The sequence below is a fragment of the Coccinella septempunctata genome, chromosome 3 (genome assembly GCF_907165205.1).
Source record: "Coccinella septempunctata chromosome 3, icCocSept1.1, whole genome shotgun sequence".
In the NCBI taxonomy this organism is placed as follows: domain Eukaryota; kingdom Metazoa; phylum Arthropoda; class Insecta; order Coleoptera; family Coccinellidae; genus Coccinella; species Coccinella septempunctata.
Genome location: NC_058191.1, coordinates 33,994,292 through 34,012,504, shown reverse-complemented (window position 1 = coordinate 34,012,504; position 18,213 = coordinate 33,994,292). Strand labels below are relative to the sequence as shown.

Below are 18,213 nucleotides of genomic sequence, written 5' to 3'. Positions count from 1 at the left end.
AACTTTTGTACTCGATTCTGCAAAAATAAAAAATTAAAACATCCAAAATTGTAATTTTGAAAGAAAATAAGAGATATTTGAACAAATATTAGCCAGAATCAGCTTCAAATAGTGACATTTCACATTTTTTCAGCTGTAATCAATGACATAATTATTGACAAAATCAGAACTGGAACATTTCCATATTAGTAGTATAATATCAATGAGCGATAACCAAGTACCCATGCGATCTGTTATCGCTGTAATAATTATGTAAAGATTCGCTGTTTTGGATCATTATTTTGCAAAATGACGACCTGGAGGTTCGCAAAAATTCTTCAACTTTTTTGTGGAAGAATTGCTTGAATATAACCCGAATCTTTGCACCACTTCGAAGATGATCAAATTGCGTTTCATGGGTTGGTTATTTGTTCCACAGAGGTTATACGAAAGATAAGTTTCAACAATTTGAATACGTATATGGTATATGTAGTTGAAAGTTCAAAATTCCTATATCGTTCCGATATAAATTATTCCATAAATGATACAGATAACGAATACCGTTTGAGTATTAACAAATATCGCATCATTTCTCTCACCGAATCTTTATCAACAAAGGAAACAAAGCTTTTTGTTTGCTCCCAACCCAACCTACCTCTATACCATCTATACTATAAAGATCCAAGATCCAATAATAACTTTCAATGCTTGGATTGCCTTTTTTATGAATGGAAACCTTCTTGTCTTTCTTCTCTTTGCCGAAAAAAAAAATATTCACTGTATATTCACATATACAGGGCGAGTCTTTGACTTGTACAAATATTTCAACAGATGATTCTTGAGATCAGAAGAAACACTTTTTTCGTATACCATTTTTTCTGATTCGGCCCTGATAAAAAGATATAGCCATTTTAAGTTTTCATAATGAGCTGTGCCACCCCTGGAAAAACAAAATTACCTTCAGGATAACTAGCTAAATCTATGACACAACACATCTGTGGATCTTTTAAACAGAGTTGTTTTCAGCAAAAGTACTCGATTTTTCAAATTTCACAGATTCTTTTTAATTTTTGAACATCAAATTCAAAAATAAAGTATCCTGAAGGATATGTTTACGGTTATGTAAATGTTTTTCCTGATTGATTTCAGGAATGTTTGATGGATTTGATTCGCTCAGAATTGGGAATCTTTGTTCATTTTTTTTTTCTCAAAAACGATGACAGTTCCTTTCATTCAGATCGGTATAAAAAAAAGGCGTAATTGCAATTCAGACATCGTCCGGATTTTGGTAATCTAATTCAGAGATAAGAAATGGAATTTGGATATTTTCAGTTATTCAGGTTTGTTTGCTCATCGGGCTTGCAGATAAGGAATTTTAACATGGCGAGTCTATTTCCTTTGTTTGTCCTTTGTTCGGACCTACCTCTATATGATTATCGTTCATCCGAACACCCCTAATAAATGGGGGAAATTTTACGATGGTTGGGTTTGGGTAGACTTTCTTCTGTGATTAATATGCAGCAGGAATTCCACAGCTTTTTATTTATAGATAATTGAATTAAGGGAAGACGATTTTCGTCAATGAAGAATATTATATTTGAGAATATCAAAAAGGGCGTATCAAAAAATGGTCTCATGATAATCCTGGAGCATCTTGATCCACAACTAGCTGGTTCTTCAGATAGAACAAATGTTTCATTTTGGTTTCCGAAAAACCTTCGATTCATTCGGAATTATAAACCAGAAATTTGCAAGTTTTAGATGCGTGAAAAAATCCTTTCAATTATTCTGAACCTTGTTTGGATTATCGTGATGATTTCATACATCATTTACATAACAATTAACGTTTTAATATTCAATTATCGTGAACGCTTCATTTAAATCTTAGAAAATTGGCTTCAACATCGATGTTCACTTCGAGTGACATTCCATCCAGGAGGGAAAGTGTAACGGAAACGCGAATTTCCTTTGTTTACTCTCAGCCTACCTCTATTGAAAAATCCTTCGGCCACTCTGTATGACACATTTTCGAATCCGACGTTCATAGGTTCGTTCAGACTTGCGACGGAATCACCGACGAACATTTTCTCTTCCTGGTTAGCCAGAAGGTCTATATTTAATCGATGGGGCACACTCGGCTTGGTGCTGTCGCATTGCACGCCCTCGCTCAGCTTTTCCGCGGCGAACGCGCAAGCCATGATTCGCAGGCGCGCGCTTACAACACATGCACACACTCCCGAAGCCCAACCAACTCTGAAGTTTCGATTTCAGTTCGTGGATCTTTTGAGCGAAACGAAAGGCTGTCTGCGATGTGTGGACGTGATAGCGTCTGATAGGAGTGATAGGGTATACGCAACGCACACGAATTTTTGTGGGGTTTCGGACCGATAGTCAGCACAGAACAGACCCATCTTGACTTACTTTATGATAGTCAGTCCTTTAAATGCATCGCAATTATTGCAATTAACTCAACGCCCCGAGGTTGCTACCTAATTAGCAAGAAAATTTCAGAAAAAAACTCAGTGGCCATCAGTGGCGAATCTTCTTATAAACTCAATAAGCGCACGCTTGGAGCTCCTAACAAGGGAGGGGGGAGTAGCACCGGAAATCTCGGTTTTCGTCCAACCAGAAAAACCTCTCATCCTTTGACCTTCATTCGATTAGAACGACCAACTTCTCAAGGTCTTCATCTTTCTACTTGACAAGGTCGCCATATGTGACCTTAAACAATTGTTCAAGGTCTCCACCTTGACCTTGGCCAAATTCTCAAGGTCATGGATCTCATTTTTACAATGCGACAGCTGCAAGAGAAGGCCCGTGAACAACAATCAAGGATCTATACAGCCTACCAGTACATCGATTTAAGTAAAAGACCTTCGACTCGGTGAATCGGAGGGCGCTATGGAAAATCATGGGACGCCTTGGAGTACCCGAAAATTTCTTAGCAGTGTGTAAAAGCCTCCATACCAACAATACCGCTAGAATACAGCATAATGGCTGACCATTTCTTAACCAACTCTGAAATAAAACAAGGCTGCGTGTTAAAGCCTTTACTGTTCAATATTTTCGCCATAGCTGTTTCGATAATTGCTGACATGAGTATGCCTGTAAGAGGTTGGGAATAAAATAAAGATTTGATAGAGGCCTGTTTAACCTGAAGCGCCTCAGAGCAAACACCCGTACAAAGTTTATCACGAAAGTTCAATATGCATACAACTGAGCACTTATCGCTAACAGCTCAGAGGATCTACAGATAATGTTGCACACCTATACACATATATACGAAGCTTTAGGCCTTAGACTCAATATTGACAAAACCAAAATCCTGGTTATTCGGCCAGAAAGCCTTCAAACAGATGTCAGCCTGCAGGATGGAATTCTAGAACAGGTCGAACAGTTCAAATACTTGGGAAGCTTCATAAATACTAGGGCTAATCTAGACACGGAAATACAAAACCGTATCAATTCGGCATCGCGGGCATTCTGGAAGCTAAAGGACAGAGTGTTTCAAAATCACGACCTCAATCTGAAGACCAAGACAGCTGCTTACAAAGCAGTGGTCATCCCAACGCTTCTTTACAGAAGCGGAAGCTGGACGCCCTACAGCCGGCATATTAAACAGCTTGAACAAACGCAACGTAATCTAAAACAAAAAATGCATATCAGATGGTTCCACAAAGATTCAAATGCAGAAGTCTTGCAACCAGCGAGTTGTGTAACAATTGAGACTCAAGTAACGACTCAGATGGAGAGGCCACATTCTGAGGATGTAAGACACAAGACTTCCCAAAATAGCTCTGTATGGCGAATTCACAGAGAGAGCCCGGAAACCAGGAGGCCAGTATAAGCGGTTTAAAGATATACTACATCAATCCAATCAGTTGATGCCAATAATCACTGGGAACAACTAGCGTTAGACAGATCACAGTAGAGGTCTTTGGTCCGCAGTAATAATGGAGACTTGAGAAGAATACAGCGGCGGCCAGATCTGGTTGGTGACTATCCATGCCCGGAGTGTGTGGAAAGATCTGTAGGTCACGGTTGGTTCTCTTCAGTCACAAGAGGGCACACAGTCGCAATTAGCCCTAAAAAATTATCAGTCTGTTCGCACCGATAGTTTTTTTTGAGTCTTCTTGTAGATTTATTCTCGGTAACGGGATACAGCAATGAATGAATACATGATGAACCTGCCTGAAATGGCAACAATAGGAAATTCTGCTTTAGAGCGACAACATACAGTAAAGAAATGAACAAAACACATAAAATTCCACCTGGTCGTGTCCGTAGGCCAATAAAAGGTCCCTCTCATCACTCATCAATCACTCGAACAGATTGTTTTTTAGCTGTCACTTTAGCCATGTCAAAATTTATGATGATTTTTCAGAACATTTCTAACTGAAAATATTTATCAGCTGTCATATTTTTTCAGCTATTCTTTCTATTTCTTTTCTTGTTTTATCGTTTGTTGATACTAGGAGTGGTGCGATATGCATAATGAACTTTTTACACCATTTTCACTTTCCAAATGAAAACCCCATAAATTGTTGAATATCTTGAGTTGTTGTTGCAATTATAACATTCAGTTCAGGCATTATCTTCATTAATAAAATCGTGAATGCTAAACACTCCAGATACTTTTGCGCATTAGTGCTTAAATTTATTGACGTCAATAAATATTTTTTTCAAATAATTTAATTCATGAAAGTTTCCATGAGCAAAGGATTTTTCAATGAATAGGTAATTGTTGGTTCAATACCTACGTGTTCAATTTTGAACCTATTAAAAAAGTAGGTTGTTCTTTTTACTTTTACTTTTTATTTCGTCATTATCGTCATTCTTCATAATATAAATTTTGAAAGAGAAAAGATCACTCATTTGATGCCAAGTATTATTTTTGAAACACTGAACGTTTTCTGTCCTCTTCATCCAGATTGGCATACCAATAATCACCTGGACATCATTATAGGGGTTTCTCGTTAGCCAGATTCAATTTCGAAAGAGTTCAGTTTCTGTCACGTGTGGAAATCTTCGATGTGAGCCCAAACAACAAAATCAACCTTCATTGGAAAGTTATCATCGTGATAGTAAAATAACTTGCATTCTTTCATGAAAGCACAATGTTGGTATTTGAAACGAAAACATTTTCGAATTTTTATGTCAAGTGAAATATTTGAATGTGAAATATTACATAGTACATTGTTCCTGTGGAATTTATGATTGGAAATATAAATAGGTTGAACAGTTGAACAAGAAGTTAGTTTCCACCTTAAAATGTTATCATTACTGTTTTTTATAACAACTTTGTATTACGTTGAATGCCTTGACCAGTCATCCTTCGAACTGCAGGTCAGATATCTTGAGGATATCGTGAAGAGAGAGGTTGAAAGGGCAGAAACTTATAAAAAAAGAGATAACAACAGAGATCTGATTGGAACTGCTGGAAATGCAAAACCCATAGGTTAGTGCTTATATTAATAATTCTTTGTGATCAATCAGATATCATTTTTTATCTTTTCCATTCTTTCACATAAGGAAGGGTCCTCATACAAAAAATTATGATTGTTATTTGATAGCTAATTCCAATACTTGTTAATCGAGAAAAATTTCAACACTACTGCATTCCTTTTCATGCCGAATGTTTCCATAATATTTGTATTATTATATTATATTTATATTATTTTGGGAAAATCTGGGACCAATAAATGCACTCGGGTATTTTTTCTCGAAGTTTTTTATGATTTTCAGTTGTACAAATGAAAATGTGAACCAGAGAATATGGTTTGCTCGGCCACTATTTATACTTCCTGAAATTCTTATAAAGCACAATGAGCAAAACCATTACTCAAAATCATAGACGATAGAATTTCCTATCCAATAGGGTTTTTGAACAATTAAATATGCTTTGTCGAGCGATGTAGTGAACTGTTTTAGTGTATATGTATATCTTTATATCCAAAAACATTTTCCATTATTTGAGACTGTGATGAATTGTGGCATTATTATCAGAATAAATGTATTTTTTTCTTGGATTTTCATTTTTGAATACCAACTCAGAGGATATGGTTGTCTTTTTTATAGTTTTTGTCTTATACCTCTAGTGAAATAATTAAAAAACATTCAAAATTTTCATGGGAAATTGTGTTATGTTTAGAATTGTTATTTTTTCACAAGGCACACAATTGTAATCACTAATTATAAAACAAAATGTAGGTAGTTATATTTTGATATTTCCATTAGATTCTCGAAATATATGTTATAGAAAGCATTCAGATGTTTATACTCATATTTACCCACCTTCAACATCTGAGAATAACTATTTTTTCCTTTTTGAATAATTTTTTCATCACCCCTCGAAGAGGCCCCTATTAATTAATTTTTAGAAGTAAAGATTTTGTTTTTACAGAATTTGGCAACTTTGACTTCATCGTGATTGGAGGTGGAACGTCAGGTTCAGTTGTTGCCAACAGGTTGACCGAAAATCCAAAATGGAAAGTATTACTTCTTGAAGCAGGAGACATCAATGATGATTATACTGATATACCTTTCGTCTTCGATGCTTCAGCAGCGTCTGATAGAAATTGGGGCTATACGACAGAAAACCAAAGGAATGGATGTTTTGGTGAGTAGGTAGTAGAAAATAAAGTCAAGAATCCAATCTGCTTTATTCAACAAATTATGATTTTTTTAATTTCGGAAGTTTAAGTCACTTTCTACAATGTTTTTTTGATGTACCTAATCCTAAAAATAAGTAGTGAATTGAAAGGAAAAGTTATTGGAAAAATAAATTCAGAAAAAAATTCTGTACCTATCTCAGAAACTTTTCGCCAAATGTCGCTCAGATTTAGATAAAGCCCACAAATTCTTATTTTAGAGCTAAGAAGATAGGTAGATACTAGTTTTCAGGTTCTGGAAGTAACTGGATGGATATCTGGTTTTTAATTTGAACCTGCACTGAAAAGATAGAGAATTGAATTTTAAACAAAAGAAACATTTTTTTTTGCCATTTTCATCCAAATCGGCTCGGTTTAACAGGTACAGAAACCATAAAAAAATTTATTTTTAGTTCTATCTCACAAACGGTTTTATCCAATGAAATGAATTTCGGAATATAGTTTTCATCAATTTGATTAATCTTTTTCGACCACAAGATATTACCCACGTCTTCCAGTTGTCCCATTATGACCATTACGTACCATAAAAATACCAAAAATTCAAAGAACCCAACTCTTGAAACTAAGTTGTACGCATCTAATGAATATTTGAACGTTTTGTGAAATAAAAGTATTCTTCACATTGTCTCGTATAATGAGCTTTTTTCGAGTAAATTGATGTTCAAAAATTAAAAAGTATCTGCGAAATTTGAAAAATTGGGTACTGTGGCTGAATACAACTCTGTTTAAAAGATCCACAGATGTGTAAGGCCACAGATTAAGCTAGTTATTCTGAAGGTTTTTTTACAGGGATGGCACAGCCCATTATGAAAACTTAAAATGGCTATAACTTTTTATCAGGGGCATCAGGGCTGAATCGGAAGAGAATGGTATAGAAAAAAAGTGTTTATTTGACCTCAAGAATCCACTGTTATACGCGTCAAAGATTCACCCTGTATAAAAAATAATTAAGATTCCATATAATATACATGAATGAAATTCATATAGACTTTAAATTGTAGACATTCCATGAAAAACTTCTATATTCATATGGCAAATTCTCAACTTCATAACAATGGAGTTAATTGTAATCAAGGTCATAATTAAACATTCCGTTTTCAGGGAGAGATTGGAGACGATGCCCTTATCCACGTGGAAAAATCTTAGGTGGATCAGGGACCATTAACGGTCTTTTCTATTCGAGAGGCATCAAAGCAGATTACGACAAATGGGCTGATGCAGGAAATCCAGGGTGGTCATGGAATGACGTTCTGCCATATTTCAAGAAACTGGAGAATTACGAAGCCGCTAACAAGGACCCGAAGTTAAGAGGAACTGGAGGGCCCGTTAACGTAGGTTATATAACACCAGAAACTCAGCCTATGAAGGCCTTCCTTCAGGCAACCAAGGAAATTGGCATACGATATGTCCAGGATTACAATGCAGGCAATATAAACGGCGCTTCATGGCTTCAGCACACCATCCACAAAGGCAAAAGAGTGAGTGGTGCGAACAACTACGTCAGGCCAGCTTTGAATAGAACCAATTTCAACTTGACCCTTAAAGCTTTCGCTACAAAAATTGTGATAGATCCAAAAACAAGGGTGGCTACAGGGGTGGAGTTTGTGAAGAATAATGTGAAATATGTAGCGAATGCTACTAAAGAAGTGATCCTCTCGGCTGGTTCAATCAATTCTCCACAGCTGTTGATGCTTTCAGGAATAGGACCAAAGGGAGACTTGGGCTGGTTTGGGGTCCCACTTATTCATGATTTACCAGTGGGACAGTTCATGAAGGATCACATATGGTTCACTGGGCTTCACCTTAGTTCTAACTACGTCGAGCCAACTCTATCGACAAACCAACTCATTAGGAAATATCTTGAGGGAACTGCCCCTCTGCACCAAAGGAGCGTGGCTTACTTCAATTCGAGAAATTGGGGTTCTCCACTCCCCAACATCGAACTAGCTTTCGCCCCTCCCTTCCCAACAGAATTGAAATTTCCCACTTTTGATACTGCAAATGCGGAAGTTCGTAATTTCGAGAGCAAAATCGACAAAGCATCCGACTGGCAATTGCAGCTATCACTGCTCCACCCAAAATCTTCTGGTATTTTGAAACTGAGGAGTAAGGACCCTGTCGAATTTCCAGCGATTGATAGTGGTATTTTCGATAATACGGAAGACCTAGAAGATCTGTACAGAGCAATTGAGTTGGCGCTGAGCCTTGCCAATACTTCTGTTGGAAGAAGTTTCAATTTGACACTCAATTTGAACCTTCCTTCCTGTCCCAATGCCAGATTGAAAACCGATCCTAGGGAACATTGGTACTGCGTTTTACGCCAACTGGCTTTACCAGCGTACCATTTGTCTTCGACAGTGAAAATGGGTCCTGGTAGTGATCCGCAGTCCTGCGTCGATCACGAACTGAAAATTCATGGCGTGAACAGTTTGAGAGTTGTAGATGTTAGCATTGTTCCGAGTACCGTTACTGGTCACATCAACGCCCAGGCTTTCCTTATTGGAGAAAAAGGAGCAGATTTGATTAAGAAAGATCATATGTAACAACTAATAAATTGATTTGTGGAAACTACTAATAATGTGTTTTTATACCTTTTCTCTTCTTACTAGTAGTGAGACATAGAAATGTTTGACTCGTACAAATATTTTAACAGTAGATTCATCAAAAAGTTTTTCGAATTACAAGAATTGTTGAAAATGGTCGCTTCCAAATAGTAGTCCAGTTTTATCGAAAATATCGAGGAATTTGTTATTTATTTGCAAACATGTAACGTCCTGTTTCTTGAAAACGAAGCATTTGCGGACAAAGGCCTATAGGACCTTTCCGACTCCAGATAACTCGGAGATTAATGTTCTGAATTTATAAGAAATGTTTATGAAACACCCTATATATAAAATAGAAGTGGAATGGTTGCCTTATTCCATCACAGTGAAAGATCAACGTGATTTTCTTGCTGAAGCTAGGTAACAAAAACTGGTCCGTCAACCTTTTGTGTTATATATTGACACATGTTCAGAAGAAAAATATCCTGATAAGTCCAAAAAGTGAATACCAGGACTATTATTTTCGACTTCGATCCTTTACCAAAATTGTAACAGTACACTGATCTGCGGTTTCGTAACTTCCTTAATATTATATTATGGGGGAGATAGCCCTTCTACCAGTTTTTACTGTAAACGGAGTAACTCATAGGTAATACAATAATTTTTGCAATCAAACCCTACTTGTTGTAGGCGGTTCGAGTTCAAATCTGTGAGTGAAATGTTATACTTATTTGATTTATAGGCAATGGCAACTAGAATATTATATTTTTTATGATACCTAGACCTCTTAAGGGAATTTGAATGAAATCTCCTAATATCTGTGGAACCCTTATCAAGGTTGAATAAACTGAACTAATTAAAGACTAATCACTCAACATGTTTCTCATCTTCAGGAGGCGCATGAAGAAAGTGAAGTTAAAAGAAAAAAGCCAGAAAAACATTAATCAGAAAGAGAACAAAACAAGTCAAAGAATGAAAGGCGCAAAAATAGGTACTATACAAAACACTAATATATAAAACTGAACAATTTCTAAATGAATAATAATAAAGTGAAATTAATTGAACGTCTTACTGAAAAAATCATATTTTCTTATTAAATCATATACAAGGTGTCCCGGATAGGATGAGAAACATTTTCATGAAAGACAGATAGGCACTAGAGGATCACAAAAAACCCGCATATATGTAGTAATCGACATGGAAGTATATTATACAGGGTGTAGAAGAATAGTTGCGGAAAATTTAAGGGGAATTATTTGACTAAATTCAACATTCCACATGGCCAAGAACCTAGGGCGCCCAAGACTCTGCGAATCCGCCACTGTTGGTAGGGCAAAAAGGTGGAGTTTATTCATATTTCTTCATGAATATACTAGGTTCCTAATTTGAGGCAGAAAGTTAACAGGCCATCAAATTAGAAAGGGGCCTGTATAAGTCTAGTAGTCACAGATACTACATATGTTTTTTCCCATAAGAATGTTTTCCATCTTATGCAGGATAGCCTGTATGGGTAGTTAAGTTGTTATGTTTACCTAAAATGTTCGTTATGCGAAATATAAATAGTAAACAATATAATTTTCGCGTTCCACTGAAATTTTGAATTTACTTATCACCAAAATCCGTTACCACCTATACATAATGGATATATATTTAGTCATTTATATTATGGATATTGATGTCATGAAGAAAACATTCATTCCGATATAATTTCATTATTTCAGTAAAGCCCCTTTTTAATTTGCACTTTTATGAATTCGCCGGAAATTACCATAGATATATAGATATTCGTTAAGGGTGATACTTATTCATGATTACCATGCATGATATCTATAAAAATATTTAGAACTTGCAGCAAGCTTACAATCTTGACGTCAATATAGTGTACTGAATTTGAATTAGCGATTGGATCATTGGAAACATTTTCAGAGAGTCCTACCAGAATGCTGCCAGTGTATATCATTTTCTTCCTGTGTCTAGTATCTGGTATCGACCATGATCCTCAAAATCTAAAAACTGAATATTTGACGAAACTGATCGACACAGAACTTGAGAAGATCAAGAACTATAAGGTCAGAATAGATAATAAAGATTTACTGGGAAGTGCTGAAAACACCAGAGTTATTCTTGGTGAGTAAATGAATAAAGCAATTCTTGCATAGAGAATTCAGAGAGTTCACTCATATTCATAATAGAACGATATAGAGAATCAAATTATATTTTTATTACCAATATCATTTCCTCTAATACGAAGTCATTGAGTAAGAGCGAGCTATATTCCAAATGCAACTCCTTATATACAGAGTGACTAACAACTAAGTGGCGTACATGGAATAGTCTGAACTCCTTACATTTACAAGTAATGCCAATATAGTTGATTTTTTGTTAATTTGGAATTTTTCCTAGGGTTATTTCACTCTTTTTTTCCAGAATATGGAGAGTTCGATTTCATAATAATTGGAGGAGGTTCAGCTGGTTCTGTAGTAGCAAATCGATAATCGGAAATCGAGGAATGGAAGATCCTTCTTTTGGAAGCAGGAGATGTTAATGACGACTTTACAGATATACCATATTTTTTCGAACCAGCTCTCAATTCGGATAGTAATTGGGGTTATTTTACTATACCTCAAAGGTATGTCTCGGTGAGCAGGAAAACTTTATGCCATAATTTTTTTCATGAATATTCACCTAATTTTTCAGAAAATATATCAAGTTGAGAAATTCAGAATTAAAGGTACAGAACTTCGAATAAATTGTCATTGGAGATCTGTAGATACTGGGTTGAGCAACATGAAAGTTTACATACTTCAGAAGTTAACATAGTTTCCAGTAGCGTGGAAGATATACAGGTCGAGCAATTCAAATACTTGGGAAGCTTCATAAATACTAGGGCTAACCTAGACACGGAAATACATAACCGTATCAATTCGGCATCACGGGCATTCTGGAAGCTGAAGGACAGAGTGTTTCAAAATCACGACCTCAATCTGAAGACCAAGACAGCTGTTTACAAAGCAGCTTGAACAAACCCAACAACGTTATCTAAGACAAATAATGCACATCAGATGGTTCCACAAAGTTTCAAATGCAGAAGTCTTGCAATCTGCGAGTTGTGTAATAATTAAGTCTCAAGTAACGAGGGCCCGGCTCAGATGGAGCGGCCATGTTCTGAAGATGCAAGACATAAGACTCCCCAAAATAGCTCAATAAACTCCAAAGATTAAAGAGTAGTATAATCTTTGATAAACTCTTTATCGAGTGCTATGCGGCTACTGTAGCAGTAGCAGTAGCGGAGGAGCTTTAAGTGTTTGAGAGGTACCATGTCAAAATTTATGATGATATTTCAGAACATTTCTAACTGTAAATATTTATCAACTATCAGCTGTCATATTTCGTCAGCTATTCTTTCTATTTCTTTTTCTACCGTTTATTGATACTAGGAGTGGTGCGATATGCTCAATGAAATTTTCACACCATTTTTACTTTTCAAATGAAAATATCTTGAGTTGTTGTTACAATTATAACATGCAGTTCAGGCATTATCTTCATTAAAAAAATTGTGAATGTTAAACAGTTTAGACACTTTTGCACACTAGTGCTTGACTTTATTGACGTCAATAAATATTTTTTCAAATAATTCACTTCCTGAAAGTTTCCACGAGCAAAGGATTTTTCAATGAATAGGTAATTGTTGGTTAAGTAACTACTTGTTCAATTTGAACATATTAAGAAGAAGGTAATATTAGTTTCTTTTTACTTTTACTTGAATTTGAATATAAATAATATTTTTCGAAACTCCTATGGCTCCTATGACCCTCATAATTTCGTCATTATCGTCATTCTTCATAAAATAAATTTGGAAAAAGAGAAAAGATTACTCATCTGATGCTTAGTATTATTTTTGAAACATTGAACGTTTTCCGTCCTCTTCATCAAGAATGGCATACCAATAATCACTTGAACATCATCATAGGAGTTTTTCGTTAACCACATCCAATTTGGAAAGAGTTGAGTTTCTGTCACTTTTGGGAATCCTCGATGTGAGCCCAAACAACAAAATCAACCTTCATTCGAAAGTTATCGTCATCGTGATAGTAAAATAATTTGCATTCTTTCATGAAAGGACAATATTGGTAGGTATTTGAAACGAAAACATTTTGGAATTTTTATGTCAAGTGAAATATTTAAATGTAAAATATTACATAGTACATTGTTTCAGTGGAATTTATGATGGGAAATATAAATAGGTTGAAAAGTTGAACAAGAGTTAGTTTCCACCTTAAAATGTTAACATTACTGTTCTTTATAACAACTTTGTGTTACGTTGAATGCCTTGACCAGTCATCCTTCGAACTGCAGGTTAGATATCTTGAGGATATCGTGAAGAGAGAGGTTGAAAGGGCAGAAACTTATAAAAAAAGAGATAACAACAGAGATCTAATTGGAACTGCTGGAAATGCAAAACCTATAGGTTAGTCCTTATATAATAATGCTTTGTTTATGAGCAATCAGATGTCATTTCTTATCTTTCCTATTCTTCAACACCTGAGAATAACTATTTTCTCCTTTTTGAATAATTTTTTCATCACCCCTCGAAGAGGCCCCTATTAATGCATGTAGAAGTAAAGATTTTGTTTTTACAGAATTTGGCACATTTGACTTCATCGTGATTGGAGGTGGAACGTCAGGTTCAGTTGTTGCCAACAGGTTGACCGAAAATCCAAAATGGAAAGTATTGCTTCTTGAAGCAGGAGACATCAATGATGATTATACTGATATACCTTTCGTCTTCGATGCTTCAGCAGCGTCTGATAGAAATTGGGGTTATACGACAGAAAATCAAAGGAATGGATGTTTTGGTGAGTAGGTTGTAGAAAATAAAATTAAGAATCCAATCTGGTTTATTCAACAAATTATAATTTTTTCAATTTCGGAAGTTCAAGTCACTTTCTACCATGTTTTTCAATGTATTTAATCCTAGTAACAAGTAGTGAATTAAACGGAAAATATTTTGGCAAAACAAATCTGGAAAAAAAGCTTTTCGCCAGATGATGCTCGAATTCCGGCAAAGCCCACAAAACTTTATTTTAGTGCCAAGAAGATACTAGTTTCCAGGCTGATCCTTTTTTTCTGTACCTATTCTTGAAAAAAATTTCCTGTGGGTTAGGTAACGCTGTGGAAGTCCAGTTTCAGAACTGGATGGATATCTGGTTTTTGATTTAAACCGGCACGCAAGAGACATAGAACTACTTGATACCTGAATTTTAAACAAAAGAAATAATTTTTTTTTTTTAATTATTTTTAGTTCTATCTCATAAATGAATTTCGGAATATAGTTTTTCATCAATTTGATTAATCTTTTTCGAACACAAGATATCACTTATGTCTTTCAGTTTTCTTATTATGATCATTACGTACATTACATACCATAAAAATATCAAAAATTCAAAGAACTTAACTCTTGCAACTACGTTGGACGCTAGGACGCTATCTAACGAATATTTGAACGTTTTGTAAAATAAAATTATTCTTCGAGTTGTTTCTTTCTTTTTCGAGTAATTTGATAATTGGATTTTGATTAAAAAGAATGTGAAATTTGAAAATTTATGTACTTTGGCTGAATACAACTCAATTTTAAAGATCCACAGATGTGTGATGTCACAGATGCTAGTTATTCTGAAGATCATTTTTTTTCCAGGAGTGGCAAAGCTCATTATGAAAACTCAAAATGGCTATAACTTTTTATCAAGGTTGAATAGGAAAAAATGGTATGGAAACAAAGTGTTTTTTTGACCTGAAGAATCTACTGTTAAAATATTTGTACGAGTCAAAGATTCACCCTGTATAACAAATAATTAAGATTTCATATATACATAAATGAAATTCATATAGACTCGGAAAATTCGAAATTGAAGATTTCTATATTCATATGGAAAATTCTCAACTTTATACCAGTGGAGTTAATTGTAATCAAAGTATTAATTAAACGTTCCGTTTTCAGGGAGAGATCGGAGACGATGCCCTTATCCACGTGGAAAAATCTTAGGTGGATCAGGGACCATTAACGGTCTTTTCTATTCGAGAGGCATCAAAGCAGATTACGACAAATGGGCTGATGCAGGAAATCCAGGGTGGTCATGGGATGACGTACTACCATATTTCAAGAAACTGGAGAATTACGAAGCCGCTAACAGGGACCCGAATTTTAGAGGAACTGGGGGGCCCGTCAACGTGGGTTATATAAGACCAGAAACAGAGCCTATTAAGGCCTTCCTTCAGGCCACCAAAGAAATTGGCATACGATATGTCCAGGATTACAATGCAGCCAATATAAACGGCGCTTCATGGCTTCAGCACACCATCCACAAAGGCAAAAGAGTGAGTGGTGCGAACAACTACGTCAGACCAGCTTTGAATAGGACCAATTTCAACTTGACTCTTAAAGCTTTCGCTACAAAAATTGTGATAGATCCAAAGACAAAAGGGGCTACAGGGGTGGAGTTTGTGAAGAATAATGTGAAGTATGTAGCGACAGCTACTAAAGAAGTGATCCTCTCGGCTGGTTCAATCAATTCTCCACAGCTGTTGATGCTATCAGGAATAGGACCAAAGGGAGACTTGGGTCGGTTCGGGGTCCCACTTATTCATGATTTACCAGTGGGACAGTTCATGAAGGATCACATATGGTTCACTGGGCTTCACCTTAGCTCTAACTACGTCGAACCCACTCTATCGACAAACCAACTCATTAGAAGATATCTTGAGGGAACTGCCCCTCTGCACCAAAGGAGTGTGGCTTACTTCAATTCGAGAAACTGGGGTTCTCCACTCCCAAACATCGAACTAGCTTTCGCCCCTCCCTTCCCAACAGAATTGAAATTTCCCACTTTCGATACTGCAAATGCGGAAGTTCGTAAATTTGAGAGCAAAATCGATAAAGCATCAGACTGGCAGTTGCAGCTATCTCTCCTGCATCCAAAATCTTCTGGTGTTCTGAAACTGAGGAGTAAGGACCCTGTCGAATTTCCAGCGATTGATAGTGGTATTTTCGATGATAAGGAAGACCTCGAAGATCTGTACAGAGCAATTGAGTTGGCGCTGAGCCTTGCCAATACTTCTGTTGGAAGAAGTTTCAATTTGACACTCAATTTGAACCTTCCTTCCTGTCCCAATACCAGATTGAAAACCGATCCTAGGGAACATTGGTACTGCGTTTTACGCCAACTTGCTTTACCAGCGTACCATTTGTCTTCCACGGTGAAAATGGGCCCTGGTAGTGATCCGCAGTCCTGCGTCGATCACGAACTGAAAATTCATGGCGTGAACAGTTTGAGAGTTGTAGATGTTAGTATTGTTCCAAGTACCGTAACTGGTCACATCAACGCCCAGGCTTTCCTTATTGGAGAAAAAGGAGCAGATTTGATTAAGAAAGATCATATGTAACAACTAATAAATTGATTTGTGGAAACTACTTATAATGTGTTTTTATACCTTTTCTCTTGCTTACTAGTAGTGAGACATAGAAATGTTTGACTCTTACAAATATTTTAACAGTAGATTCATCAAAAAGTTTTTCGAATTACAAGATATGTTCAAAAATGGTCGCTTTCAAATAGGAGTCCAGTTTTATCGAAAATATCGAGGAATTTGTCATTTATTTGAAAACATGTAACGTCCTGTATCTTGAAAACGAAGCATTTGCGGACAAAGGCCTATAGGACCTTTCCGACTCCAGATAAGTCGGAGATTAATGTTTTGAATTTGTTCGAAATGTTTATGAAACACCCTGAATAAAGAATAGAAGTGGAATGGTTGCCTTATTTGATTTATAGACAAATGCAACTAGAATATTATACTTTTTATGGAACCTAGACCTCCTAAGGGAATTTGAATGAAATTTCCTAATATCTGTGGATTCCTTTTCAAGGTTGAATAAACTGAACCAGTTAAAGACTCAGATGGTTTTAATCACTCAACATGTTTCGTGCCAAATAGCTGAACTTCATGAGGCGCATCAAGAAATTGAAGTTGAAAGCAAGAAAAACAGTCATCAGGAAACAGAAAAAACAAGTCTAATGAATAAAAAGCGCAAAAAGACAGTTTTTCAGTATTATATAAAACTGGACAATATTTAATAAAAAATAATAAAGAGAAGTTAATTGAAAGTCTTATTGAAAAATCATATTTCCTTATTGAATCATTACAGGGTGTCCCCGATAAGATGAGAAACATTATTATGAGACACAGAGGCACTAGAGGATCACAAAAAAATCCGCATATGTAGTAATCGACATGGGACTATATATTATAAAGGAATACAAGGTGTAGAAGAATAGTTGCGGAAAATTTAAGGGGAGTTATTAAAAGATATCAAATCATTCCTCTCATCAAATCTTAACCAACGAAGGTCACAAAATAGGAAAGGTTTCGTTCTGTTTGCTGCCAACCCAACCTATTACAGGGTGTGAATGAATAGTTTCGAATAAATTTAAATTTTGTCGTGACGAAGAGAAACTTGAAATTTCATAAATTTCATTCTTTGGTAGGCTGTGGCAGATTTGCCTCAAGGTCAAGTAGGCCCGGGCCTAGGGCGGATAGATATGAGGGGAGGCCAATCGTGAAAAAAACAGAGTGAGTGAAAATTATTTTGCTAAATTCAACATTCTACATGGCCAAGGACCTAGGGCGGCCAAAACTGTTGGTAGGGCAAAAAGGTGGAGTATTATTCATATTTCTTCATTAATATACTATATATAGGTACCTAATTTGAGTCAGAAAGATAACAGGCCATCAAATAAGAAAGGAGCCTGTATAAGTCTAGTAGTCACACATACTACATATGTTTTTTTTTCCATGAGAATGTTTTCCATCTTATGCAGGATAGCCTGTATGAATATTTAAGTTGTTATGTTCACCCAAAATGTTCGTTATGCGGAATATAAATAATAAACAATATAATTTTCGCGTTCCACTGAAATTTTGAATTTACTTATCACCAAAATCCGTTACATAATGGATAAATA

General features: G+C 35.8%; 3 protein-coding genes across 3 annotated transcripts in view; 2 read left to right on the top strand and 1 right to left on the bottom strand.

Annotated features, from left to right (window-relative positions):
* Positions 1-2,288, bottom strand: part of LOC123309482 (ATP-binding cassette sub-family G member 1-like) — a 33,852-nt gene extending 31,564 nt beyond the window's left edge. Inside the window, exon 1 of the mRNA XM_044892628.1 lies at positions 1,967-2,288. Within this exon, the coding sequence (XP_044748563.1) occupies positions 1,967-2,177 (211 nt within the window). The 5' untranslated portion in view covers positions 2,178-2,288. The remainder of the gene's footprint in view (positions 1-1,966) is intronic.
* A 2,934-nt stretch (positions 2,289-5,222) lies between these two features.
* On the top strand, positions 5,223-9,221 carry LOC123309904 (glucose dehydrogenase [FAD, quinone]-like). The gene is made up of 3 exons (XM_044893204.1): positions 5,223-5,437; positions 6,383-6,598; positions 7,752-9,221. Exons 1-3 carry the CDS (start codon positions 5,251-5,253, stop codon positions 9,191-9,193), a joined length of 1,845 nt encoding a protein of 614 aa, XP_044749139.1. The 5' UTR covers positions 5,223-5,250; the 3' UTR covers positions 9,194-9,221.
* Positions 9,222-13,459: 4,238 nt separating this feature from the next.
* LOC123310077 (glucose dehydrogenase [FAD, quinone]-like) lies at positions 13,460-16,661 on the top strand. The gene is made up of 3 exons (XM_044893449.1): positions 13,460-13,661; positions 13,834-14,049; positions 15,192-16,661. The coding sequence occupies exons 1-3, from the start codon at positions 13,475-13,477 to the stop codon at positions 16,631-16,633; spliced, it is 1,845 nt and encodes a 614-aa protein (XP_044749384.1). The 5' UTR covers positions 13,460-13,474; the 3' UTR covers positions 16,634-16,661.
* Positions 16,662-18,213: the final 1,552 nt, after the last annotated feature.

Coding starts and splice junctions, on each gene's coding strand:
- LOC123309904 (XM_044893204.1), top strand. CDS start 5,251: ATGTTATCATTACTGTTTTTTATAACAACTTTGTATTACGTTGAATGC. Junction 5,438..6,382: donor TGGAAATGCAAAACCCATAG/GTTAGTGCTTAT, acceptor TTGTTTTTACAG/AATTTGGCAACTTTGACTTC. Junction 6,599..7,751: donor CCAAAGGAATGGATGTTTTG/GTGAGTAGGTAG, acceptor TTCCGTTTTCAG/GGAGAGATTGGAGACGATGC.
- LOC123310077 (XM_044893449.1), top strand. CDS start 13,475: ATGTTAACATTACTGTTCTTTATAACAACTTTGTGTTACGTTGAATGC. Junction 13,662..13,833: donor TGGAAATGCAAAACCTATAG/GTTAGTCCTTAT, acceptor TTGTTTTTACAG/AATTTGGCACATTTGACTTC. Junction 14,050..15,191: donor TCAAAGGAATGGATGTTTTG/GTGAGTAGGTTG, acceptor TTCCGTTTTCAG/GGAGAGATCGGAGACGATGC.